This window comes from Aedes albopictus, chromosome 1 (genome assembly GCF_035046485.1).
Source record: "Aedes albopictus strain Foshan chromosome 1, AalbF5, whole genome shotgun sequence".
Classification (NCBI taxonomy): Eukaryota; Metazoa; Arthropoda; class Insecta; order Diptera; family Culicidae; genus Aedes; species Aedes albopictus.
In genome coordinates this window covers 310,928,039-310,955,518 of record NC_085136.1, presented here as the reverse complement: position 1 = coordinate 310,955,518, position 27,480 = coordinate 310,928,039, and the positions used below count along the sequence as shown (strand labels likewise).

The following is a 27,480-nucleotide window of genomic DNA, read 5'->3' as shown; positions in this document are numbered from 1 at the left end:
TTCTGGAGGAATTTCTAGAGGATTTCCTGGAGTGTTGCCTGTAAGAATGCCTGGAGGAACTCCTGAAATAATTCCATGAGGAATGACTAACGGAATTCCTGAAAGAACCCCTGCTGGGATTGCTGGAGGAATTCTGGGGTGAATTTGTGGAGGAGCCCTTGGAAGAATTTCTGGAGGATATCGTGGAGGAATTTCTGACGGAGCCCGCTTGATGTTATGCGAGAAGTATTCCTGGAGGAAGTCCTGGAGGAATTTCTGGAGAAATTACCCGGGAAAATTACCCAAAGTAATTCCCTGGAGAAATTGCTGGAGTAATCGCTGGAAGAATTCCTGGAGGAAACTCTGAAGGTATCACTGGAGAAATTTCTGGAAGTATCACTTGAGGAATTCCTGAAGAAATTCCTGTATTAGTTGTTGGAGGAAATCATGGATGAAATCCTTAGGGAGCTCTGGAGGGATTCCTGGATGAGTCCATGGAGGAATACCTGAATGAATTCCTGGATGAGTCCATGAAGGAATCCCTGGAGGAATTCCTGGGAATATTCCTGGAACTTCCTGGAGGAGTCCCAGGAGAAATTTCTGAAGGAAACCTTTGGGAAAAAAGCTGGAGTTTTCAGGAAACTTCTAAGGAAATCCTTATGAATGAGAACATTACGATGAATTCCTGACATAATTCCTGAAGGGATCCCGTTGAAATTTCTGGAGAAATTCTGGAGTGAATTTGTGGAAGAATTCCTGAAGGAATCCTTGGAAGAATTTCTAGAGGATACCGTGAAGAAATTTCTGAAGGATTCCGCTTGATGTATTGCTAGATGAATTAGCAGTTATTCCTGGGGAAAATTCTGGAAGTATTCCTGGAGGAAGTCCTGGAGGAATTTTTGGAGAAATTACCCGGGAAAATTACCCAAAGTAATTTCCTGGAAAAATTGCTGAAGTAATATCTGGAAGAATTCCTGGAGGAAACTCTGAAAGAATCCCTGGAGAAATTTCTGGAAGTATCTCTTGAGGAATTCCTGACGAAAACCCTGGATTAGTTGTAAGAGGAAATCATGGATGAATCCCTTAGGGAGCTCTGGAGGAATTCCTAGAGGAATACCTGAATGAATTCCTGGATGAGTCCATGGAGGAATCCCTAGAGTAATTCCTGGGAATATTCCTGGAACTTCCTGGAGGAGTCCCAGGAGAAATTTCTGAAGGAAACCTTTGGGGAAAAATAGCTGGAGTTTTCAGGGAACTTCTAAAGAAATTCTTACGAATGAGAACATTACGATGAATTCCCGACATAATTCCTGAGGGGATCCCCGGAGGAAATCCTTGAGAAATTCCTTGTGGAATGACTGATGGAATTCCTGGAAGAACCCCGTTGAAATTGCTGAAGAAATTCTGGAGTGAATTTGTGGAAGAATTCCTGAAGGAATCCTTGGAAGAATTTCTAGAGGATACCGTGGAGGAATTTCTGAAGGAAACCGCTTGGTGTATTCCTAGATGAATTAGCAGTTATTCCAGGAGAAAATTCTGGAAGTATTCCTGGGGGAAGTCCTGGAGGAACTTTTGGAGAAATTACCCGGAAAAATTACCCAAAGTAATTTCCTGGAGAAATTGCTGGAGTAATCCCTGGAAGCATTTCTGGAGGAAACTTTGAAGGAATCCCTGGAGAAATTTCTGAAAGAATCCTTTGAGAAATTCTTGAAGAAATCCCTGGATAAGTTGTTGGAGGAATGCCTGGAGGAATACCTGAATGAGTTCCTGCATGAGTCCATGAAGGAATCCATGGAGGAATTCGTGAAGAAATCCCTGGGTTTATTTCAGAAGGAATCCCTGGAGGAATTCCTGGTAATATTCCTGGAACTTCCTGGAGGAATCCCAGTAGAAATTTCTGAAGGAAACTTTTGGGAAAATTACCTTTAGGAGTTTTCAGGGAATTTCTGAAGAAATCCTTACGAATGATAATATTACGATGAATTTCTGAGGGACTCCTGGAAGAATTCCCGAGGAACGCCTGAAGGAATTCTTGGGTGATTCTGACTCATCAAATCATTTAACAAAAGTTTTGTCCACCACAAAACAGTTTTGTGATAAATTCATAATTTCATTGTTCTAAAAACTACGTAACCAAAAAAATGTTGGACAAACATGTTGCTTGTATTCAAATTGTTGAATCTAGGGCTGTAGATTTTATTAACCCGTAAACACCCGAAACGATCTTCCTTTGGTAGAAATGCAATATCTTCTTTGTTTTAAGACATTTTACCCACTGGTCTTTTTATAGTCAAGGGGAATAGTTGTGCTACGAATTGCATGGTACCTCCCCCACTTTTTTTGTCCGACGTTTCGGTCCTTTTGGGACCATCCTCAGGGACTCTGGAATGTTTATTTATTACTCGTAATATATTTTACATTAGAGAAAACTTTCAATTTTTACCAATAGTTACTGTGTTCTCGTTCAGTGTGGTTCGATAGAACCTGTAACTGTCGTTTTGGTTCGAGTTTCATCAGAATCGCCTGACTCAACCTCTACCTACGCTTTTGCTAGATTAAGAGCTACAGACTTTTTGATAGAAGTAATTCTAATAGATGTACTTGTTTTTCATTTCCATTTTATTTATATTATTATTATTTTACAGCTGTGATTAAATAATGATTAGAATCAACTCTTATACGACGTGTCTTGCACTTGATTAGGTGCAATCTGGTGAGATCGTTTCAATTATACTTATCGATTATTGCTGTTCCTATATTATCGAAGGGTTGCCACAGTATGCATTTTGCTTTGTGCTCCGCAAATGCTTAGATAAGCAAAATAAAGCTCACACTAAAAAAAAACCTCAAATTACTACAAAGCAAAAGTCTACTCACCGAACGGTTCCGCTTCTTCCGCCGAAACGCCTCCACCTCCACCGCCACCACCCCCACCACCGATGGCAACCGTCACCACAACGATCGCCACCGCCAGCAGACACTGAAAGTTGACCATAAAACCCGACGACGACCCGACAGCCCGGAACGTCGACTTCATGGTCCCGCTCCGGGATCTTCTTCTCTTTCCCTTGCTCCTCATTCCTCGCCTCTCCATCACTCTATCCGCTACCACCACTCCACCGCTACCACCGACGTTACACTTGATCGAACCTCCAACTGCTGTTGCTGCCATCTTGCGGGGCTTCACTGCTGCTACTGCTGCTGCTGCTGCTGATGCGCTTTCTGGGTGGGGCCTCGAAGGCCCTCGACTACTCATAGTGTGCTCTCGAGTTCTTCATCCATTGGTGGAGGTCGTTGAGCGGGGGCTTTTGGCTGGCTGATAGAGTATAATGCAAATCAAGTTAGTGGCCTTGGCTGGAGGTGAGCCCCCCTGAGGAGATTTTGAAAGCAGCGCTTCTGTCTCCGACAGACGATGTCGTTATGTTGATTTTTTTTTTCGGTTGCGTTGCGGGGGTTCCTCCTGAAACGGGTTGGTAGAAAGAGAAAGATAAAGAGGTGGTTAAAATTTAGGTCAGTCAAATGGGGGTTGGTATGGTGGGGATGTTCCACGATGGGGCACTATGGTGTCCACTATGATCAATACTATGGAAACTACGCGGCAATAGTTGAGAAATATTCTGACATGCACATCAAAGTTAAGAGCCAGTTCGCGAGAGCCGCAACCCCTTCTTGTATCAATGTGCTCCAATTGAGCTGAAATTTTCAGGGTATGATTTTCCATATAAAAGATGATATCTGGCCGATTTTCAGATTTTTCCGTTAGGGGGAAGTGGGGTAAAATAGCCCTCAAAGATTTCATGTCTTAAAATAGGTAAAATCACTAAAATCGCAATAACTTCCGCAAAAGTTAACGGATTCAGTTGAAATTTTGCATGGACACTCTACTCCTATGGCACTTCCATTTAAGCCAAGCATTGGATATTCTTTGATATTTTATTTGAAGAAATAGGTTATTTTCATAATTTTTTTGACGATTTTCAGGGCGCCTGTTTTCGTACCAACAGAACTAGGATGAAAAACTGAGTACTACGTTTTTAAGGTTTACCCAAGAGCTTTCATTTGATATGTGACCCAGATGCGCCAACTTAAAAACTTTCGAAAAAAAAAAATTTCGCGGGGTATCATTTTACCCCATATTTTTAGCTGTCTAAAAAGAAGTCTTACAGCAAATTATGACAACGTTATTTAACTTTCAAGGGGTTTAATTCAATAATAATTCAACAGAGAAATGATGACTAACAAATGCAATTATAGGATTTTTTTCATTTGGGGAAAGTAGGGTAAAACGGACTAACTCAACCTCCTTTCGAAGTAACGTTGAGCACTACGATGTTCTCTGATCGGACTCGAATTTTCAGAGTTCTTTATTCTATTCAAGAATAGATGCTTTATCACATTTTTTTTTCTTGAGAGGATAACGGGGTAAAACAATTCTCAGAAGAAAATGTTGAAAATAATCAAAATTTCAAAACTTACAAATGCTTTTGTAAAACTTGGCGAAATTTCATGAAATTAGAAGAATTTTCTTAATTTTTATTGCTAATTCAAATGAGCAAGTCTGACAACATTTTGACGTCGAGAAATGTCACAGATTAGCACGTGGTGTGTGATTCACCGGATTCTTTCTCTATTTTTCTTTTGACATGCATTTCCGGTTCAATTTTCTCTCTTTTTTTCTCGTGAAAGTTGCTGCAGTGCACAATGGTCCATGAAAAAGATTTACGAGGAAAGATGCATTTAGCGCCTTCAAATGATTTTTTGGACAAATATGGTCTTCTACAAAGTTGTTCCCAAAAGTCAGGCCCTCTTTTCAATGTACATAAAAATTAGGGTGGTCCATATTTTTAAAGAAATTGAGCACCAAACTTTTTTATTTGCAAGAATAACTGTATACATTCTTCGGGAAAGTTGTAGATCTATTAATTTTGAGCAAGTTTCCTGAAGACACTTTTCATATAGCTTTGAAATTAACCGATTTAGAGATTTTTTTCTGAATAAGCTTCGGGTGGTTCAAGAAAAAACGGTTTTCTGGCGTTAACTTTTTCAGATTCGATTTTTCATCAAAGTCGCCCAAGAAACACTTGTAGAGCATTTGAAGACGCGTCGTGTCATGCGCTGAAATATTCTTTATCTCCTTTGGTTCAATAATTATAGGTATTTTTCCTAAATCATTTCTTTTTTTTTGTAAAGGTGATATGACCGATTGGTTTGTGAAAAATACTTGAAAAGTGCCTATTTTTTCTAGAAAATCATCAATATATTTTAAACGGAATGACGAAGCAACATTCCCAGCGCACGAAAATGTGCGTTATTTTCGAGTTCTAAAAATGGTTCTTAGACAACTTTGTTGTGAAATTTGAAAAAAAAGATAAAAATCAAGGGTGACCCTAGAACAAATCGTTTTAGTGCATTATCTTTTTTTGTTTAAAATTTCTCGTCTAAGTCGTGTAAGAACCACTTCCACAGCTTCCAAAAAAGCGCATTTTCATTCGCTGAGAATGTTGCTACGTCATTCCGTTCAAAAGTTATTGATGATTATCTAGAAAATATAGGCACTTTTCAAGTATTTTTCACTTGAGTTACAAAAAACCACCCCTCTAATTTTTTGATATGTTTTATAACAACGTTTCTTCTTCCGAATGCGGGCAAAAGATAATTTTTATGATTGCCCCAACCCGTCATAACACCTTTTCAAAAAACTATGTTCTACAAGTGTTTCTTGGGTGACTTTGATGAAAAATCGAAACTGAAACAGTTAACGCCAGAGAACCGATTTTTCTTGAACCACCCTAAGCTTATTCAGAAAAATATCTCTAGATCGGTCAATTTTAAAGCTACATAAAAAGTGTCTGCAGGAAACTTGCTCAAAATTGATAGATCTACAACTTTCCCGAAGAATGTATACAGTTATTCTTGCAAATAAAAAAGTTTGGTTCCCAATTTCTTTGAAAAAATGGACCACCCTAATTTTTATGTACATATAAAAGAGGGCCTGACTTTTGGGAACAACTTTGTAGAAGACTATATTTGTCCAAAAAATCATTTGAAGGCGCTGAATGCATCTTTCCTCGTAAATCTTTTTCGTGGACCATTGTGCACTGCAGCATTTTTCACGAGAAAAAAGAGAGAAAATTGAACCGGAGATGCATGACAAAAGAAAAATCGAGAAAGAATCCAGTGAATCACAAACCACGTGCTAATCTGTGACATTTCTCGACGTCAAAATGTTGTCAGACTTGCTCATTTGAATTAGCAATAAAAATTAAGATTTTTTTTCTAATTTCATGAAATTTCGCCAAGTTTTACCAAAGCATTTGTAAGTTTTGAAATTTTGATTATTTTCAACATTTTTTTTCTGAGAATTGTTTTACCCCGTTATCCTCTCAAGAAAAAAATAATATGTGATAAAGCATCTATTCTTGAATAGAATAAAGAACTCTGAAAATTCGAGTCCGATCAGAGAACATCGTAGCAACGTTATTTCGAAAGGAGGTCGAGTTAGTCCGTTTTACCCTACTTTCCCCAAATGAAAAAAAAATCCTATAATTGCATTTGTTAGTCATCATTTCTCTGTTGAATTATTATTGAATTAAACCCCTTGAAAGTTGAATAACGTTGTCATAATTTGCGGTAAGACTTCTTTTTAGACAGCTAAAATATGGGGTAAAATGATACCCCGAGAAAAAGATTTTTTTTTTCGAAAGTTTTTAAGTTGGCGCATCTGGGTCATATATCAAATGAAAGCTCTTGGGTAATCCTTCAAAACGTAGTACTCAGTTTTTCATCCTAGTTCTGTTGGTACGAAAACAGGTGCCCTGAAAATCGTCAAAAAAATTATGAAAATAACCTATTTCTTCAAATAAAATATCAAAGAATATCCAATGCTTGGCTTAAACGGAAGTGCCATAGGAGTAGAGTGTCCATGCAAAATTTCAACTGAATCCGTTAACTTTTGCGGAAGTTATTGCGATTTTAGTGATTTTACCTATTTTTAGACAAGAAATCTTTGAGGGCTATTTTACCCCACTTCCCCCTAACGGAAAAATCTGAAAATCGGCCAGATATCATCTTTTATATGGAAAACCATACCCTGAAAATTTCAGCTCAATCGGAGCACATCGATTCCACTTCCTTTGGAAAGGGGGTCGCGGTTCTCGCGAACTGGCTCTTAAAGATGATAGAAAATAGATAATATTACTGCTCTAATTTCACAGTTTAGTCGACCCAATCCAACAAGCAAACTTTAGTAAAAAAATGTACGTCTTAAGAAAGTATCTCCCGAAGTTTTCTTCCGATTTCTTCACGTCGGCTTAACCTGTAAGCCAGGCTTACCCATATAGTTAAACCCGGTTTAACGTCTAAAACAGGGTGAGTCTTATTATTTTAGATTCCTAGACATGAGAATAGGGTGAAAATAGAGTGTAAATTGGACCCACCGGTGATTACAATGCCCACCATATAAGAAGATAAAGGTAACATATCTCCTGGACGATCAAGACAAGACACCCTCATCTATCAGTGGAGCTTCAGCTAAGCTATTTAGCATTGTACTTGGAGTAAGTATGTAATTGATAGAGTTGTAAAATAATGATTATATGATTTGTTCCGGTATACCGATGTATGCCAACGTGCGAGCACCGCTTTTGGCCAGTCTAAGGGAAATAATTTTTATAAAAATAACTAAGCACCCTGGTCAAAATAGACATATGGGAGCTGATTCGGAAAATAATCTCTCAGTTTTCAATCAAAATGTACATATGGTTTTCACAGCTGAAATCATCATACTACATTGGGATCTACTATTAAAAAATAAATTTATGCCGATTTAGATTGCAACAGGCTAGATACCGCACTATGGCCAAAACTACGGATTAAAGCTTCTACCCTAGTCGGAAAACACGCTAAGGGAGAATTGGTTGAATAGTGTTGAAGATCAAACGTGGTTTCTTCCGATTCGCCTGATCGACCCAAGCTGGTCCTGGGACGGGGGACAGAGCGAGTGCCCAGTGGCCGGAAGGCTATGTGGTGCACGAGAGGCCTTCAATGGGCAAGCTGATATCCAAAACAAACGAAATGCAGTTCTACAACCGCATCTGAAATGCATTGAAACGCATTTAAATGCCCCTGAAACCCTTGTAAGGCTCATCTGTGAGTCTATTAAGCTTCCTAAACCTCCTAAGAAACCTCATGAAACCACCTGAAACGCATTGAAACGTCTTTGAAACCCATCTGGAACTCCCATAAAGCTCAACTGCGAGCCCATAAACCCCCTAAAACCCAACTAAACCTTCTCTGGAACAGCCTGAATCGCCCTGAAACCCATTGAAACCACTTGAAACGCATCTGACTGAAACCACTCCCGCAGCCCCGTGAAGCTCACCTTAAAGCCTATGCAGCCGCGTAAAACACTCCTCTGAAACCTCTGGAAATGCCATGAAACGCTCTGAAATGTTCTAAAATGCCTGTGAAGACCCTCCCCCTAAAACCTCTGTGAAGCTCACCTGAAAACCTATGAAGCCCCTATGAAGATTCAGAGGATTTTGAATCTTGATGAAACGCCTTGAAACGCCACTGAAATCCTCCTGAAACCACCTTAAAACTCAAATATGAAACGGGTGTAACCTGTGACGCTTCCTAAAACTCCTCTGCAACCAAACGCCGTGAAGCACATTGAAATGCCTTGATATGCCCCAGAAAACCCCGTGAAGCTCATTTGAGAACTTACTAAGCTACCTTAACCCCATCAGAAACCTCTAGAAACGTCCTTTAACGCACAGGAACGTCTCTGATTGACACCCCCTGAAACTCACGTAAAGATCATCTGAGAGCCTATGCAGTCCCGTAAAACCTCCCTAAAACTCCTCTAAAGCTTCCGAAACACCCTGAAGCACATTGAAGCGTATCTGAAATCCCCTGAGAAACCCGTAAAGCTCGCCTCAGAGCAAATGAGCCGTTTACAATCCAACCCCCCCCCCCCCCTTAAAACCTTTTTTAACTTTATTAACGTGATATTTTACGCGAGGCTAGTTTATCTTGGATCCCACGGCTTTACTTCCCTTCCGAAGGAATAACCCACATGTTGTGAGTTTGTCGAAAGTGATATTCGATTCCACGTCCTAGGCGTACTCTAACCATCCCATCAGGTCCGCTCAATAACCTCCTGAAACGCCCTGAAACGCATTGGAACCCTTTAAAACGCCTTTAAAACCCATCCTGAAACTCCAGTCAAGCTCATCTGAGAGCCTAAGAAGCTTCGTAAAACACCCCCTAAAACACATTTGAAACCTATTGAAACGCATTGAAAAGCCTAGAACGCACCTCTGAAACTCTTTTGAAAGCTCTCTGGAAACCGCTACCGCACCAGATCATTTCGCAGCTTAGCCAGGAATGTAAACTCGTCCCTAACTGGACTCTACACTATCTCCAAGACTCGCACCAGATTCCTAATTTTGTCCATATCGGTATGCGTTCATCGATACCTTCCGGAAATTCGCCCAATATCTCAAGTGAAGAGTCTTTCGATAGACTATTCGGTCTTCATCAAAAATCAAATACGATCGTTCTTCTTCGAATGGTCTCAGCACCAAGATTTTCTCGTCTACTGAGTATGCTCGTTGAGTTCTGGTACCTCGATCGGCATAAGCCCGTTGCTCCTGCCTTTCTTGTACGCTTGCTTCTTTGACCTTCGTTACAACTTTTGTTGCAATCATGTCTTTCGTCATCGGTTAGGTCATTGAACCGCACTAGTCTACCCATTATGTGGCTACCATATTTCGACACTTTTTTATGATATTCTTTGAAACTTGTACGTTTGATTTCCAATTTGCCTAGTGGTTGAGCCTATGGATCGCCAACCCGAAGCGGCGGGTTCCATTCCCGTTCCGGTCGGGGAAATTTTCTTGTCTCCCTGGGCATAGTTTATTATTGAAGAAGAACACTAGTTGAAGCGAGGCAGGTCAAATCCCGGTGGGGACATAGAGCCATAACGAAAGAAGAAAAAACTTGAGCAGTTCCTGAGGGAACTACTGTAACAACTTCTGAAAGAATCTATGGAAAAACTTTGGAACAAATCCCTGCTGAAATTTCTGAAGTAATACTAGGCACATTCAAAAAGTCTCTAAAAATATTTCCGAATGTATCGCTGTTGAAAATTCAGAAGGAATTTACAAGTAAATCTGACGAAAATTCTCAATGAGTCCGAGAAAGAATCTCTGTGAAAAACAGAAATATTTAAAGAATACATAAACGTATTTTCTAAAGAAATTCCTAACAAAACTTTAGAAATTTTTTGTGAAACAAATCTGGAGAAATCCCCTTATAAAAATCATTGTTTAATGAATTCCTGAAGGAAACACCCGGCGGAATTTCTGATGAAGTTGCTGTGTGAATTTCTATAGAAATATCTGCAAGATTGTCTTCTAGCCTTTTCGTAAGAACCCTTATAAGAATCTCTAGAAAAAAATCGGAAGGAATTCTTGGAGGTTTTTCTAAGACTTACTCAAGAAATTATTGGATTAATTTCTGTAACAGAAAACATCTTGAACGAATATCTAAAGGAATGTGAAGAAATCTTGGGAATTTCCTTGATAATCTCTTGTAGAATTTCTGAAGCAAACCTTGGAAAAAAAAATTTCTGAGAACTTCTGAGACAATTTTGAAGGACTTCTGATTCTTAATGTATCCGTGAATCATTTTCAAAATAAAAATATGCACGGAGAATTTTTGAGAGTTATATGAAAATCTGTGGAAGTTTTTTTAAAGCCTTGGAGAATTTATAAAGAAATTCCAGAAGGAAAATCTGGATATATTTCTGAAGAATTTACTAGAAGAAATAATAATAAAATGGCATGGGTGATTTTCCGAAAGAATTCCCTTGAAAACATTGTAAAGGAACCCTTAGGGCAGTTTCTATGGGAATATCTGCAGAAAACACATTAAAAAAAAGGCCCAGGAGGAATTTCCAAAAAAAAACTCTAGGAAGATTTTCTGATCGAAGTTCAGATTTAAATAAAATCCCTGGAGCAGTTTCTAGCCCCGGAGAATGTTTTGTAATAAATACTTGTAAGATCGTTTGAGCGAATGCTTGAAGGAATTTCCAAAAACATTTCAGAAAATAATCTAGAAAAGTCCCGAAAAAATAGGCTTAATCTCTGAAGGATTAAAAAAACCCCTGGACAAATTTCTGCAGAAACTCATACACAACTCTTTGTGAAACTTCTGGAGGAATCCCTAGCGGAACATTAGGAGAAATTGGAAGTAGCTGTGGGAATTTCTGGTGATATCCGTGGAAGAATTTCCAAAGTAACACCTGTTGCGAAAGCAAAGGGGGGGGGGGATCGTTCCAAATTCCTTCGAGCAGGTCGCAAACTCCGTTTGTTTGGGTGCGAATCAGCTGAAAGCTGTGAATTTCATTTTATTATATGCTTACAAACAATTTATAATTATATTAATTAACTTACATTAAACGCTTTCGAACATGTTGAGAATTCGTCTCATCCTTTGCCGTGTTTCTTTGTATATCTGCGTTATAATTTTAGGTAAGATTTTAAGTAGAATAAGGGAAAAATCTGTGATACACAGTAAGTCACAGATTTTTCAATTGCTAAGTAGAATTCATTGTAGCCTTGTAACTTTTAGCACGTACTTCAGTTAATATGTTTTAGTTCAATTACTCATCGATTTTAAGGAAATAATTTAACTTGCATCTCACACGTTCCCGATACTGACTCACTGTCAAATGATCGCACTTCTTCTTAATTTACTAATTTTCACTGACATCGGCTACAGTGACACCATGGGCGGCAGTGTTGGCAGCAACCCTTTTGAAGGATTTTTTGAAACATTTTCTGAAAAACTCTCGAATAGTTTTTGGAGGTATTGCTGAAAGTTTTCTTAAAATAATCGCTGAAGAAATTCGTGAACAAATGTATAAAGAAAATTTTGAAGGAATCCCAGAACGAATTTTTGAAAAAATAAGGAAGGAAAATTTCTGCTCAAATTCATGGATAGTTTTTTGGGAAAAAAATGGAGGAGTTTCTGAAGGAAATCATGCAAGGCAGCATCCATTTATTACGTAACGCTAAAATTGACATTTTTCAACCCCCCTCCCCCCTCCGTAACGCTTTTTTGTATGAAACTCCTATAATTTTTGCATGGGCCCTAACGCTCGGCCGTACTTCCCCCTCCCCCTAAAGCGTTACGTAATTTGTGGACGACGGATTTTGTGAAATTCATAGAATAGGAGAAATTTCGAAATAAATTTCTTATGAAAATTTCCGAATGAATCTATGTAAGTTTTGCTGAAACAATCCGTGACGGAATTTTCGGCCACATACTCGAACAAATTTTAAAGAGTTAAAGAGTTTTTTTCAAAGATTTTTAGATAAGTTTCTTATGAAACTTTTGGTACTTTTTCAAAAGGAATCTCCAGTAGATTTTCCCAACGAATTACCAGAGGAATTACTGAAGTAATCCCTGGTCGAATTTTTCAAATAATCTCTGAAATGATTTATGAAAAAATATTGCGGAATTGTTGAAACAATTCATGCCAGATTTCATAAAAAAGAACCTTGTGGCACTTCTGGAAGAATATATAGAAGATTTCTGAAATATCTGTATATAATATGATTTGATTCGTACAGAAAGATCATACGGCAAATACAGCACAACCAGTAACCAAACTTAATCAAGTGCTTGTCACGAATCCCGGGTAGGCAAATGAAGGGCAAATTTTACCATTATAATAGAATGTTTGAATGGCAAAATTTGCTATTAGTTTGTTTGAAATAAGAGTTGAATTAACTAAATTTCTATTGAGTAACAATTAAAGAATAAAAAAATTATTTCTGACATATTTTATTATGAGGGTAAATTATGTTATTGTTTTGATATTATGGCTGATTGTATGATAGTAATATTCGTTATTATTATGTTATTATACTACATATTCAATAATAACTCGCCAATTACAAGTATTACAATGATATCATGTTTTGGTGTTTGAGTGTCATTCTGAGCTATTCATAAAAAAAACTAAAAAATGCGAATTTAGATATGATGACAAAATATGTTGTTCTTTTGTTATTGGTTTGTTATTCACCTCTACCTGGAATCGCTAAGTTTCCGAAGGAATTCCTTGAATAGTATCAGAAGGGATCCCTGGAGAATTCTAAAGCAATAAGTAAAGGAAATTTTTTTAAAGGAATTTGTAAATAAAAATTCCACGGTAAATCCTCACAGACATTTTCAAAGGAATGCCTGAACTTTTTTTTTGAACATTTATGCAAGTAACGTTCTTGTGTATGTCCATTGCTCAAAATATTGACTTTTGAATCAACCATGGAGACGAAATATTTCTATATTAACAAGCAAGCGAGATAGAAGTTTATTTGTTATTTAGCGAGAAATAATAATGTATATCAAAAACTCCGAGCCTTTTGTCAAAAACTCAGTTTTCATGCAGTTTTATATGTTTTGGAACATTTTTGTATGCAACTTAAATAAAAAAATGCTTCGATTTAATGTAAAATTCGATTTTCTAGACATTTCAAAAATTTATATGTCCACTAAATCGAGGTATCCCTGTAGTAGAAGCCTGCTTCTTACCGTTTCCGGTGCTTGATCAAGCACTCTTGAAGATGCGCTGGTTCTCGGGTAGAGGAAAAGAGCTCAATAATAGCATATTTTGATATTGAGATCAAAATGTGATATTGGTTTAATTGACATAAGAGATAAAAGATCTGAAAATAATATCTAAAATTTACTCCTGGAACATCATCATCAGATCATAATTAGATCTTGTACGATCTAACCAATAGCAGCAAGCTATTGGTTTGATCTTGGAATATCAAATTTTGGTATTGTTCAGATGTTCCAGAAACATTTTTCAGATATTATTTTCAGATCTTTTATCTCCTTTTTTTTACTTATTCGTTTATTTGGAAGGCTCGGGCGCCACATGGGCATAACTGAGCCGAAAATCTTTTGTTTTTACATTGATTTTACATTTTATCTTTTATCTCTTATATCAATCAAACCAATACCACGTGTTGATCGTCAGTATTTCACCTCTACCCGGGTTTCCCAACGTTCACAAATGTACACGTCTTTTTCTATTTTTCGTAGCCACTAATGAACATTGGCCATTCTCCTCGAGTTGTCCTGTGAATGTCTGATCTCCTTCGACAGAAACTGCTAAGGGGAGGGTTGGGCTTTCATTGAACTACGTGCGAACACTTCGGAACGCATTCCTACATAAGTATTCCTCCTGTGACGAGCTTCCTTCCAATTCCGACTTTTCGAACTCTTCTTCGCTTGAAGCTTTAGCAATTGCTTCATCTTTTGCACCTCATTGGAGTTTTCTTCTTTCTCACAGCTGGGACCGAGGTTTTGCTCTAGAGAACGGGTGCCGCGACTCTAGATGTTTTCGGATGCTCAAGGTAATGCTCGCGATCTGTTTTGACCGGTTTAGCTATATTTATATTCGTTTAGCAGCACGGCTCTTCTTCCATCCCGGACTTTGCTTGGTTGAATTTCCCATAATCCTTGTTTCCACCTTTTCCGTCTCCAGAGTTTCTTCTTCTTGTATATCTTCCTTCAGTTTCGCTACCTCTTTTGTGCACAATCGAGCTTCAGATCTTCACTTGCTCCAGCTTTTCCTACACCTGCTTCAGCACTTCATCGCGCTTCTTCAAGTGCACTTGCTCTTCCATCACTTGTAACTCAATTTGCTCCTTCTCGTACGCCAACTCCATTTCGCACCAGTATCTCCCCTATTCCTGACGCAAACGACTGTCAGAGCAAGTTCACGGATTTGTATTATTGCTTAGACTTTTTTTAGACTGAATAGCAAATCCAAGTAAATGCATGAAGATAGTTTTGATCTGGTCAGATTATCTTTCATTTTCTCAAATACTTGAGGAAAAGATAACGATCGTCTGTCTAAAACCAGCAAACTCAGGGGTGCTAAACCCTAGTAAGATGTTGGGGTCAAAATATGACCCAGACAGGCACGCTGAATGTGCACTACGCTATCGTGGGACGAAAAACCTAATACCTAAGGGTAATACAATTTTAATGAAGATGACTTTTTAAATCAATTTCATATTAGTAAAATGGAACTTTTTTGTTTTTTTATTCAAAGCTTGCGTATTTCGTTGCAAATTTCCGATTTCTGACCCACAGTAAACGAAGGCGCGGTTTTTTTGAGCGTGATAATTGGAAATCATATCGGGTGTGCCTGACCGGCGTTGCTCGTTGCTGGTCGGGACCTGGTTATGACAGTAATCAAGTTATGGTTTAATTCTGCCGGATGTACATTTTTCAGTTCGCTGAGCGCGATTTAAATATGTAGTTAACGAGTTTGGTGGCCTAGCCAAGCCACCCGTGGTGGGTTGGTAGTTATAGTTATTAATTGGCAGAAAATATTCCCACCGTGCTGCATAATTAGCAAACCATGGTCAAATCCTGAAATCGTATGTTTAAGAGCAGTCGGTATTATTGTATTTACATAATGTATAAAGGTTATAATGAATTTTCATATTTGTTGATAATTTCTTTTTTTTTCTCTGCCTTGTTATGTTAATCTCGATTACTAGGCATCAGTGTAAAAGTTACTTGCGTCAACTATCACGCCAAGTCTACACCACAGCCGTTAAAATTCCTAACAAAAATTTAAAATTCAATTCTCTAAAACCCGTGACCTCGCATTAGCTGGATCAAAGACCAAGCTAAAGACCATTCACAATTTCTCAACCGAATCTAATGAACTCATCACTCCTTCATCAAATGCTTCATCTTGCAAAATGTTCAAAGTTCAACCGTGTCCGGTCCCTTTTAACGCACGGCACAGGTACCATCATCATAAGGAACCAAACGGCACCAGGCGGCGCGTGGTGGCACCTCGTGGGAGCTAAAAACCCATTCATAATATGTACCTACAGGAGAGTAGTGGCTGGTTAGTGGTTATGGAGGAAGCTCACCATCCAGCGCAAGTATGTCACACACTTGTAACATCCTATATTTAGCTTCATTCATCATGTTGCTGGCGCAACATGCTGTTATGGCGAGTTGAAGGCTGGAGATGTAAAACATCTGAGGAATAAAAATTGGGGCAAAGTAAATGTTTGAAAACACTTAATGTTGAAATAGATAAAAAAAAATCTAAATCTTATAACTTCTGGAGGAGCTCTGGAGCATTATGGAGGATTTTCTGAAGGATTCACTAAGGGAGTTTAACAAGAAAAAAGTTTCCAATATATTATACAACGTGAAAGCTTTCATTGGAGATATTGCAAGCTTTTATCGGCAAGCATGGGAAACACTCACTCAATCATAGGGTTTTACTAAATTTTTCGGCAGCAAAAATGGAATGAGCTCTCCAATCAACTCATCTAAACATCAACCCATTTCAAGCGAAATAAACGATTTTTGTTCGACTTAAGAATAATTTCTACACACGAGAATACAGAATTAATAGCTTTCCTTTTAAAATCTGCAAACCGCTCCGATTTAATCCGTTACCGAGATAGGAAACTGAATCACGGCATTTGGAGCTCACATGCATATGAAGGTATGTACTCTCCTCGCTGAAAGGCTCTTTGTTCCTGCGACGTCAACACGTAAATGGTCCACTGAACCCAACCATGCGAATTAACACCACACCACACGCTTCAAAAGTAAAAGCCCAGCTCAATAATACGAACCCCGAGAAAAAAAATGCGACGTACCGACCGACAGGAGCACAAAGGCCCCCAAAAGGCGGACTGCGTGGCAGCGTTGTTATTTAATCGATACATGCTGCAGACAGAGCTTGTGTTGTGTACCAACCTATGTGGTTGGCAAAAAATATGCTGCACGCTAAGTGCAAGTACAGGTATGAAGGGGAAAGCCCAAAAAATCATTCTCCAGAAGGGTAAAGCACACTACTAACAGCATGCGAAAGCCTATCCATTATATTGTGATGTCGTCGTCGTTCTTAGGCTTAGCATATTTGTTTTAGGGGAGAGTGGGATTAAGTGGGGAAAGAATGGAATTAAGTCTTGAAAAGCATCGAAATATAGACGTGCTTGGTTATATAATGAATATCGTTTTCGTTTTGTGTGCAGAAGATCATAGGTTCAATCTTTTGCCCACCCTCTACTCTGTATTCTTATGTTGTATTGAAACTGTAAATTATAATTTACGTCATCTCTAATAGTGATGAACAGAACCAGATTTTTTTGTTAAAAATATATAATAAATCGATATTATTTATTGTCACACCTTTCAAAATATACACGGTGTTCAATAAGTTCGGATACACAGTAAAATTGAATTTATTTCCCATCTGTAATTCAGATTTTCAAAGTGAATGTATTAATTGAAAGCTCACATAATACTGATTAAATACAGTATATGTTTTGAAACAAACTGTCCTTTATCCTTTTGTAATAATTGCAAATGTGTCTCAAGATCCTTTCAGCCGGCACGCACGTCTGTCATTGGTATTTCGTCTAGTTTTTATTGAGTAATGGTGTTAAGTTAAATCAAATTAGGTTGTTGTCCTCAGCATTAGTGGTAGCAACTATGGCCATACGAAATAATCTATAAAATTCAGATTGGGTGAAGTACGGACTCATTTTATTTTGATCTTTAAAATTGCTAAAATTGCCGCTGTACCTGTTTTAATGATTTTTGTTTTGTCAAAAAGCAAGGCTGCGTTATATCTCAGTTTAATCTATCATTATCTTTTCCAAAACTTGATTATATCCCTATTGTGGCAAATTTTAACCAAAATTGGCTTTATATAATGTATTTATGAGTTTTTCATAGATTTAAGCACATTTTGACTAAACTTGCAAATTTATCACCATATCATCACTGAAATAGCAGTGTAAAGCTTTTGTCTATTAATTTAGTTATTCTAATTTAGTATAGTGAGATGTAAACTCAAAAGTCAACGTTTTAGACTTCTGTAGCTTGAGCTACTTATCGAAAGTTATTCCAGCGTGCCGGAACTAGCAAACTTTAGATACATCTAAGGCTAATAAAAAAAAGTAGAAAAAGACTTTATTCAAAACCATATGCTATATTTGATCAGTGTTATATGACCTTTCAACAAATACCTTTACTTTGAAAATCTGAATTACAGATGTGAAATTAATTCAAGTTATATAGTGTATCCGAACTTATTGAACACCCTGTAGAATACTCACGTTAAAAACTTTTACAATAATAAAAAAATAGCATGGATCGAGCTCACCAATTTCAACAGCTTTTCCTACGTTGCTCTACGAACGCCGAATACCTATCAATTTGACATGCAAAACTTTCACACTGAACAAAGGCAAAATGCATGCGGAAATTTTCTTAAAAACGTGACGAAAGTTCCCCAAGAACGCCTCCACAATTTGTGATAGAATTTCTGTTGGATTTTCCTGGGATTCTGCATAACTCGTCCATAAATTATCCGGAAAATCCCTCTAGCATTTTCTCGAAATATTCAGAATGTCTTAGAAACACCTTCAGGATTTCGTCAAGAAGTTCTCCAGCAATTATGCATGAATCTATCCAGAATTTTCCTAACAATTCAATCAGGATTTTCCCGGTAATTCCTTTAGAAGTTCCCCAAAAATATTTCCACGAGTTCCACAAAAAAACCTCTAATTTACCTTATGTTCCCCTGAAGTTCCTCCAGGAGATCCCGGAAGTTTTGCGGGAAATTCTCCAGAAGTTCCTAGATAATTCCTCAAGAAGTACCTCGGGAATACTTCCTGAATTTCTTGGGAACATCTTCCGGAATTCTTTCATAAGGTCTTCGGGAGGAGTACTAGGAGCTTTTCCGGAGTTTCTCCAGGAGTTTCCCGGAATTTTCTCCAGCAGTTACTTTGGAATTCCTACAGGAGTTCCTCGGAATTCCTCCAAGTTTCCCGGGAACGTTTTCCTCGAGTTTTCCCGGATTTCCTCAAGGAGTTCCTTGGTTATTCCTCCAGGAGTTTCCTAAGAATTCAGCCAAGAGATTTCTGAGAATTCCTCCAGAAGATTCCCGAAAGTTTGTCGAGAAGCATATTTGTATAGGGGAGAGTGAGACCCACTTAATCTCACTCTTATGATTGAATAAAATGATGGGATTAAACTTTGAAAAGTATCGAAATATAGATGAAAGATTTACCTGGGAATTTCCACATGATTCGTCCATAAATCATCCGATAAATTCCTCTAGCATTTCCTCGAAATTTTCTTCAGAATATCATGGGGAATTTCTCCAGGATTTCCCCAAGAAATTCTACAGCAATTTTGATTGAAACCATTCTGGATTTCCCTAAGAATTCTATCAGGATTTTCCCGGATATTCCCTCAGGAGTCCGCCGGAAATATTTCCACGAATTCCACCAAAAAAAAACACATCCAATTCCCCGGGAATTCCTCCTGAAGCTCCCCTGGAATTCCTTAAGAAATACCTCAGGACTCGTAAATATCTTCTGGAATTTTTCCATGAGTTCCTCGAGAACTTCACTAGAAGCTTCTTGGGAAATACTCCAGAAGTTCCCCGGAACATTCTCCAGGTATTTCCAAGATTTCTTCGGGAAATCTTCCAGGGGTTTCTCAGAAATTTCTCCAGAAGTTCCTTGAAACTTTCTTCATCAGTTCCCTGGAAATTCCACCAGGAGTGAATTTCTCCAGCAGTTCCTCGGAAATTCCTCCAAGAGTTTCCCGGAATTTTCTCCAGGAGTTTCTTGGAAATTCCTACAGGAGTTCATCGGGATTCCTCCAAGAGTTGCCCGGGATTTTTTTCCTGGAGTTTTCCCGGATTTCCTCCAGGAGTTCCCTAGGAATTCAGCCAAGAGATTTCTGAGAATTCCTCCAGAAGATTCCCGAAAGTTTGTCGGGAATTTCTCCAGAAGTTCCTCTGAAATTTCTCCTGGATTTTCTTATATTTTTTAAAGATGTACCTCGGGAATACTTCCAGAAGTTTCTCAGGAATATCTTCCGGAATTTTTCCTTGAGTTCCCCGGGAATTCCAAAAAAGGATTCTCGGGAATTCCTGCTGAAGTTTCTCGGGAACTACTCCTGAAGTTCTTAGGAATTCCTCGAGGAATTCCCCAGGAACACCTCCAACAGTTCCCCGAGAATTTCTCCAGGAGTTCCCTGGGGATTCCTCCCGGTTCTTCCTCCGAACTTCCTCCGGAAGTTCCTCAGGAATTCCTACAGGTGATCCTCGGAAATTCCTCCAGCAGTATCCCCGGATTTCATCCAGGAGTTCCCCGGGAATTCCTCTAGGATTTCGCTGGGAATTCCTCCAGGAGATCCCTGGAAGTTCCTACAAGAGTTCCATGGGAAATCCTCCAGGAGTTCCCGGAAATTTCTCTTGGAGTTACTCGGAATTACTCCAGGTGTTCTCTGGGAATTCCTCCAAGAGTTCCCGGGGATCCCCCTAGGAGTTTTCCCGGTTTTACTCCAGGAGTTCCACAGGAATTTCTTTTAGGATTTCCCTGGAAGTTCCTCCAGGATTTCACTGAGAATTCCACCAGGATTTGACAGGGAATTCTTCCAGGAGTTCCCTGGAAATTCCCCCAGGAATCCCCTAGTAATTCCTCCTAGAATTCAATGAGAAATCATCCAGGAGTTCCCGGGAATTTCAGCAGAATTTCAATGGAATTTACTTCAGGAGTTCTTTGGGGACTCCTCCAGGATTTCGCTGGGAATTGTTCCAGGAGAATTTCCCTTGACACTTCTCCAGAATTTCACTAGAAATTCCTCCAGATATTCACTGGCAATCTCGCCAATAGCTACCTGAGAATTCCTCCAGGAGTTCCTTGAGAATTCCTCCAAGGGTCCCCTTGGAATTCTCCAAGTGTTCCTCGGTGGACCCTCAAAGATTTGCTTGAAAAAAATCTTGGGAATTCCACAAGGAATAGCCTGGGAATCTCTAAGGGTGTTTTGGGAATCCTCCACGAATGCTTTGGGATTTTCTCATTCGCTGGGAATTATTTCAGGAAATTCCTGGATATGCTTCTAGGTGTGCATTGGATATTCTCCAGGAGTTGCCAGGGAATTACTCCAGAAGTTCTACGGAAGTGTTCTAGTCCAGAAATTCCACGGAACTTCCACCATGAGTTCCCAGGAAATTCCTCCAGGAGTTGCACGTGAATTTCTCCAGCAGTTCATCGGAAATTGAAGTTCATTAGAAATTCCTCAAGAATTACCTCGGAAATACTTCCAGAAGTTCTTCGAGAATATCTTTCGGGGTTCTCCCATAATTTCCTCGGGAACTTCACAAGGAGATTCTTGGGAATTCCCAAGAGCTTCCCGGAGACTCCAGCAGTTTCTGGAATTCCTCCAGAACTTCCCGGGGGATCCTCCTTGAGCTCCTCAGTAATTCTTCCAGAAGTTCCTCAGGAATTCCCTGGAAATTCCTCCAGGATTTCACAGGGAATTCCTCCAGGAACTTCCCGGGAATTTCTCCAGTAGTTCCCCGGAAATTTTAAAGGATTTACCTGGTAACTATTCCAAAAGTTCCCTGGGAATTCCCCCAGGAGTTCCCTGGGAACTCCTTCAGCATTAAACTGGGAACTCTTCCAGGAGTTCCCTTAGTATTCCTCAAAGAATTTCTCGAAAATTCCCCCAAGAGTTCCCCGAGAATTATTCCAGGGGTTCCTCGTAAACTCCTTCAGGAGTTTCTCGAGAATTCCTCCAAGAGTTTCTCGAGAATTCATCCTGGTGTTGTCCGGGGATTTCCCCAGTAGTTTCCTTGAATTTTCCCAGGAGTTCCCCAAGAATTCTGACAGGAGTTTCCTGGATATTCCTCCTGGAGCTCTTCCTCGAGAAGATTCAAGGAAACTGCTCCAAAAGTTCCACGGGGATTTCTTTAGCTGTTCTCCGGAAATATCTTCAAGAGATACTCAGGAAGTGTTCATTAGGAATTTCTCCAGGAGTTAACCGGGGATTCCTCCAGGAGTTCCTTGGGTTTTCCTCCAGGGGTTTCCCGAGAATTCCTTTTGGATTTTGGATTCTTACGTTCTCCGGGAATTTCTCCTAAAGTTCCCCGGGAGTACCTCCAGGAGTATATAAAGCATTTGCAGCTCAAAGCACGAATTGCGTAGACGAGGTTTTTTTTCAATTCAAATGATATTTTGCTCATGTATTAGCTTCTAGTCTAGTCTAGTCTACACATACACTGCCATTCATTGAAAGAATCCTGGAAAATGTTAGAATCTACTAGTTCCACAATTTTTCTGGTCATTTTGAATGCTTGCAGAACATCAAAGATGTATTACATGCATTAAATCGGCCAGGCCTACAATGCAGCGTAGTCATTGTTATTAAACTCAAAGAACAGGGACATCTCGTACCAACCGTTTTGTATACGGAACATAAATTTGAAACGTCAACGGTAGGAGTGACGTTACTAAGAAGGTTAATGTCACTCCATGGCCCATAGTTTCCAGCGATGGGGCACAGATATTTACCCCGTGTGCCCAGACCCAGTTGTCTCAGGATTAAGCACCTTTACTCGCTCTATGGAACATGTTACATAGATAATGGTACACAATTAAATTGTAATACAAAAAAGAACGAACTCACCCAAACATCATCAACAGAACGAGGGGTTTTGTTGTCACCATTTTGGACCTCCTTTTTTCTAACTTGACCGTCAAAACTTTGCTCACTAATTAGCATCTATCTGAAAATCTCGCACTTAGTATCATATGGGCGTATCTACAATGATCGATTTCTCTTAATCGATTTCATCTTTGGATTATTCCGAGAAATACGGTTAGTGTTCTGATGATCTCTCGGTGTTTTTCGTTGCAAGATCTCCAGCAGTTCCCCGAGAATTCCTCCAGGAGTTCCCCGGGGATTCCTCCCGGTTTTTCTGGAACACACCTCGGGAATTCCTCCGGAAGTTTTTCGAGAACTCCTACAGGAGTTTTCAGGTAATTCCTACAAGTGTTCCTCGGAAATGTCTCCAACAGTATCCCCGGATTTCCTCTAGGAGTTCCCCGGGAATTCCTCCAGGATTTCCCTGGAAATACCTTCAGGATTTCTTCGGGAATTCCTCGAGAAGTTATCCGGGAGTTACTGCATTTGCCGGGCATTCCTCCAGAAGTTCAATGAGAATTCCTCCAGGAGATCCTTGGGAATTCCTCCAGGAGATCCCTGGAAATTATTCCAGGAGATCCCTGGGAATTCCTCCTTGAGTTCCATGGGAAATCCTCCAGGAGTTCCATGGGAAATCTTCCAGAAGTTCCCGGAAATTTCTCCAGGTGTACACTCGGGATTTTTCCAGCATTTCAATGAGAATTACTCAAGGTGTTCTCTGGGAATTCCTTCAAGAGTTCCACAAGAATTTTTTTCAGGATTTCCCTGGAAGTTCCTCCAGGATTTCAATGGAAATCACTTTAGGACTTCTTTGGAAGTTCCTCCAGGAGTTCCCCGGGAATTCCTCCAGGAGTTCCGTGAGAATTCCTCAAAGAGTTGCTTGAGCATTTCCCCATGAGTTTCTCGGGAAATTTTCTAGAAATTTCCTGGGAATTCCTCCAGAAGTTCTTTCTTCAGAAATTTCCTGAGAATTCCTTCACAAGTTTTCTTGAAATTCCACCAGGAGTTCCCTGGTAATTACTCCAGGATTTCACTGGGAACTCCTCTAGATGTTCACTGGAAATTAACCCAGGAGTTTCCTGAGAATTCCTCCAGCAGTTCCCCGGGAATTCCTTAAAAAGTTGCTCTGGAAATTTTCCGGAAACCTCGAGAATTTCTATAGGAGTTTCTTCGGAATTGCTCCAGGAGTTTCTATGAAATTCCTCCAGGAGTCCACCGAGAATTCCGTCAGGTATTCCCTGGGAATTCCTCCAGAATTTCACAGGGAATTCCTCCAGATTTTCATGAGGAATTCCGCCAATGATTCCTTGAGAGTTCTCCGGGAATTACTCCAAGAATTTCCCAGAAATTCCTCCAGGAGCTCCCTGGGTATTCCTCCAGAAGTTCCTCAACAGTTTCCTGGGATTTCCTCCAGAGGTGCTCGAGGAATTTCTTCAAGAATTCCCTGGGAATTCCTTCAAGGATTCCTTTGGAGTTCCTTCAGAATTTCACTGGGAATGCCTTCCAGATGTTCCGTGGGAGTTCCGCCAAGAGTTCCAAGGATATTCCTCAAAGAATTGCTTGGAAATTCCTCCTAGAGTTTCTCAGAAAATTAACCAGACATTCCTAGGGAATTCCTCCAGGAATTCTTCCGGTATTCCCCCAGGAGTTCCCCGGGAATTCCTCCAGGAGCTTGCCGAGAATTTCTCCAAGAGTTCAGCGGGAGTTTCTTCAGGAATTCTCTGGGAATTTATCCAGGAGTTCCCCGGGAATTACTCCAGCAGTTTTCCGGGAATTCTTCAGGGATTTCCCTGGGAAATCCTTCAGGAGTTTCTCGGGAATTCTTCCAAAAGTTTCTTGAAAATTCCTTCAAGGGTTACCCGGAAATTCCTCCTGAAGCTTCTCGGCAATTTCTCCAGGAGTTCCCCGGACATTCCTCCGGGAGTTTTCCGGGACTACTTTCAGCAATTTCTCAGGAATTCCTCCAGAAGATTCTTAGGTATTGATTGAGGGAATCTCCCGGAAATTAACAGGGAAAATTTCAGAGGAGCTCTTCCTGGAGGCATTCCTGGAGAACAAATCTTGGAGGAAGTTGCTGAGGAAGTACTGGATGAAGTCCCGTATAATTATTTCCCGAGAAACTCTTGGAGTTCCTGGGAGTTCCTACAACAGTTTTCCGGGAATTCTTGTAGGATTTCCATGGGAATTCCTTCAGGAATTCCTTCAGGAGTTTCCCGGGAATTCCTTCAGGAGTTTCCCGGTAACTTCTTCAGGAGTTTCTCGGGAGTACTTCCAAAACTTTCTCGGAAATTCCTTCAACAGTTCCTAGTAATCCTACAAGAGTTCCTCGGGAATTTCTTCTGAAGGTTCTCGACAAATTATTCAGGAGCTCCTAGGGCATTCCTCCAGGAGTTTTCCGGGACTACCATCAGCAATTTCTCAGGAATTCCTCCAGAAGATTCTCAGGTATTGATTGAGGGGATTTCCCGGAAATCAACAGGGAAAATTTCAGAAGAACTCTTGGAGGTATTCCCAGAGAACAGCTCTTGGAAGAAGTTGCCGAGGAAGTACTGGATGAAGTCCCGTGTAATTATTTCCCGAGAAACTCTTGGAGTTCCCCGGGAATTCCTCCAGACGTTTTCCAGGAATTCTTCTGGGATTTCCCTGGGAATTCCTTCAGGAGAATTTCATCGGGAGTTCCCCAGGAATTTCTCCAGGAGTTTTCTGGGAATTACTCTAGGAGTAACTTCTTCAGGAGTTTCTCGGGAATTCTTCCAAAAGTTCCTCGGAAATTCCTTCATGAGTTACTCGGAAATTTCTCCTGAAGGTTCCCGACAAATTATTCAGGAGTTCCTAGGACATTCCTCCAGGAGTTTTCTGGGACTACTTTCAGCAATTTCTCAGGAATTCCTCCAAAAGAATCTCAGGTATTCACCCAAGTAACACACTTGTCACCGAAGAGTCACGGCGGCGCAGGTTTTTGTTGCGCAAAAGTCACTGTGACCTACTTCTAGCAAGTAAGTATTTGTTTGTTAGAAGTAAGTCACAGTGACTTCTGCGCAACAAAAACCTGCGCCGCCGTAACTCTTCGGTGACAAGTGTGTTACTTGGGCATTGAGGGAATCTCCCGGAAATCAACAGGAAAAATTTCAGAAGAACTCTTGGAGGTATTCCCAGAGAACAGCTCTTGGAAGAACTTGCCGAGGAAGTACTGAATGAAGTCCCGTGTAATAATTTCCCGAGACTCTGGGAGGAATTCCCAAGCATCTCTTCGAGAAATTCCCGCCTCTCATGGATGGATTCATCCAGGAACTTCTTCATGGATTTCTTCTCCTCCACGAACTCTTTCAGCGATTTTTTTCAGGGGTTTCTCCAAGAACTTTTTAAGGATTCCTACAGGAATTTCGCCCTGAATTCTTTGGCTTTCCTCCTGGAACTGCTAAAGTGATTGTTATTTCAAAGATTCTTCAGGGATCCCTCTAGGAATTCCTTCTTGAACTCCTTCAAGAACTAATTTCGTGATTTTTCCAGAAATCTTTCTGGAATGGCTGGAGATCTTTCTCCTGGAACTCCATCAAGGATTTCTCCATTAGCTCCTTCAGAAATTTCATCTCCAACCCCTAAAGGGATTTCCCCAGGAACTCTTCAGAGATTCCTCCAGGATTTCCTTCAGAGATTTCTCCTGGAATTCCATGAGAAATATCTCTTGGAATTCCTTGAGGGATTTCTTCCGAAATCGTTTGAGGAATTTCTGATGGAATTTTTGCATGAATTCCTTCAGAGATTTCTCCGAGGACTCTCCAAGATTTCAAGAATTTCTTCTAAAATTTTTAGTGGGGCTTTTGCTGGAATTCTATGAAGGATTTCTTCATAAACTCCTTCAAGTTTTATTTCTCCAGGGACTTCTTTGGTGATTTCTGCAGGAATTTTGCCGGTATTACACCAGGAATTTGTTTGGGGTATTTTCCTGGAATTCTCTAGGAAATTTCTTCTGGAATTGTTGGAAAATTTTTTTCAGGGATTTTTTCTACCACGTCTTGGAAGATTTCTCCAACAATTTCTAGAGAGCTTTCTCCACGAACGATTTCGTGCATTTTTGCAAGAGCTCCTTCAGAAACTCCTTATAGAATTCTTCGAGGGATTTAGCCTGGAATTACTTGAGGTTTTTTTCTGGAATTTTTTTAGGAACTCCTCCAGGAGCTCCTTCAAATATGTCACTTATCCTTACCAACAACTATGTGACTGCCCATCAATTTATTATTGAAATAGTCACGAAACTGTCTACTCTATGCTATCAAAATTCAGTTTTCTTTATATACAAAGTAAAACCTAAAGGTGAATCGTTTCCCCTCTAAAATAACGTATTTCATACCAGATCCCCCTTACAGCACTTAATATGTGTGCACACATTTGGGAACGACGACGACGACGCTGCTGGCTGCTGGCTGCCGTTCTCATTGACGGTAAGTCATCGTTAATTTAGTCCGCATTACTTGGTGTTGGAGGAGCAATTTGCCTTCACGCCATCGGAGGCCATCATCCGCATCGCTGCTTCCGCGCCCCATTCAGAGGCACCAGCCAGCAGGGCTGGGGAAATTATTTGAGTCATTGCTTCTTCAGCGGAAAATTTCGTGCCTTCACCTCCCTGTGTGTGCTGCGGTGCGGTTATACTTTTTTCATTTTTTATTCACCCAGCCAAATCCTAGTAGGCGTTTTTGCATGACGCTTTTCATACACTCACACAAACATACATGTATGCTAGCTGGGACGGGTCGGTCATACATGGCTTGCTAGTTTTATGAATGAACAAGTCATGCGAAATTGAAGCGGATCAAGCAAGCAACCATGCTGCTCCATCAGGCGAAGTAGAGCGGCAAGTTCACGTTTCACATTTCGACCGAAGTGGGCGACTAACTGTGGCGCATGAAGTCGAAACGATTT

At 39.9% G+C, this 27,480-nt stretch overlaps 1 protein-coding gene across 4 annotated transcripts in view; it reads right to left on the bottom strand.

Moving 5' to 3' along the window:
* Positions 1-27,480, bottom strand: part of LOC109402379 (uncharacterized) — a 489,342-nt gene that overhangs the window by 430,193 nt on the left and 31,669 nt on the right. For all 4 annotated transcript variants that reach the window (XM_029856761.2, XM_029856760.2, XM_062847136.1 and 1 more), the window contains one exon: positions 2,857-3,439. In XM_029856761.2, the coding sequence (XP_029712621.2) occupies positions 2,857-3,235 (379 nt within the window). In that variant the 5' untranslated portion in view covers positions 3,236-3,439. The remainder of the gene's footprint in view (positions 1-2,856; positions 3,440-27,480) is intronic.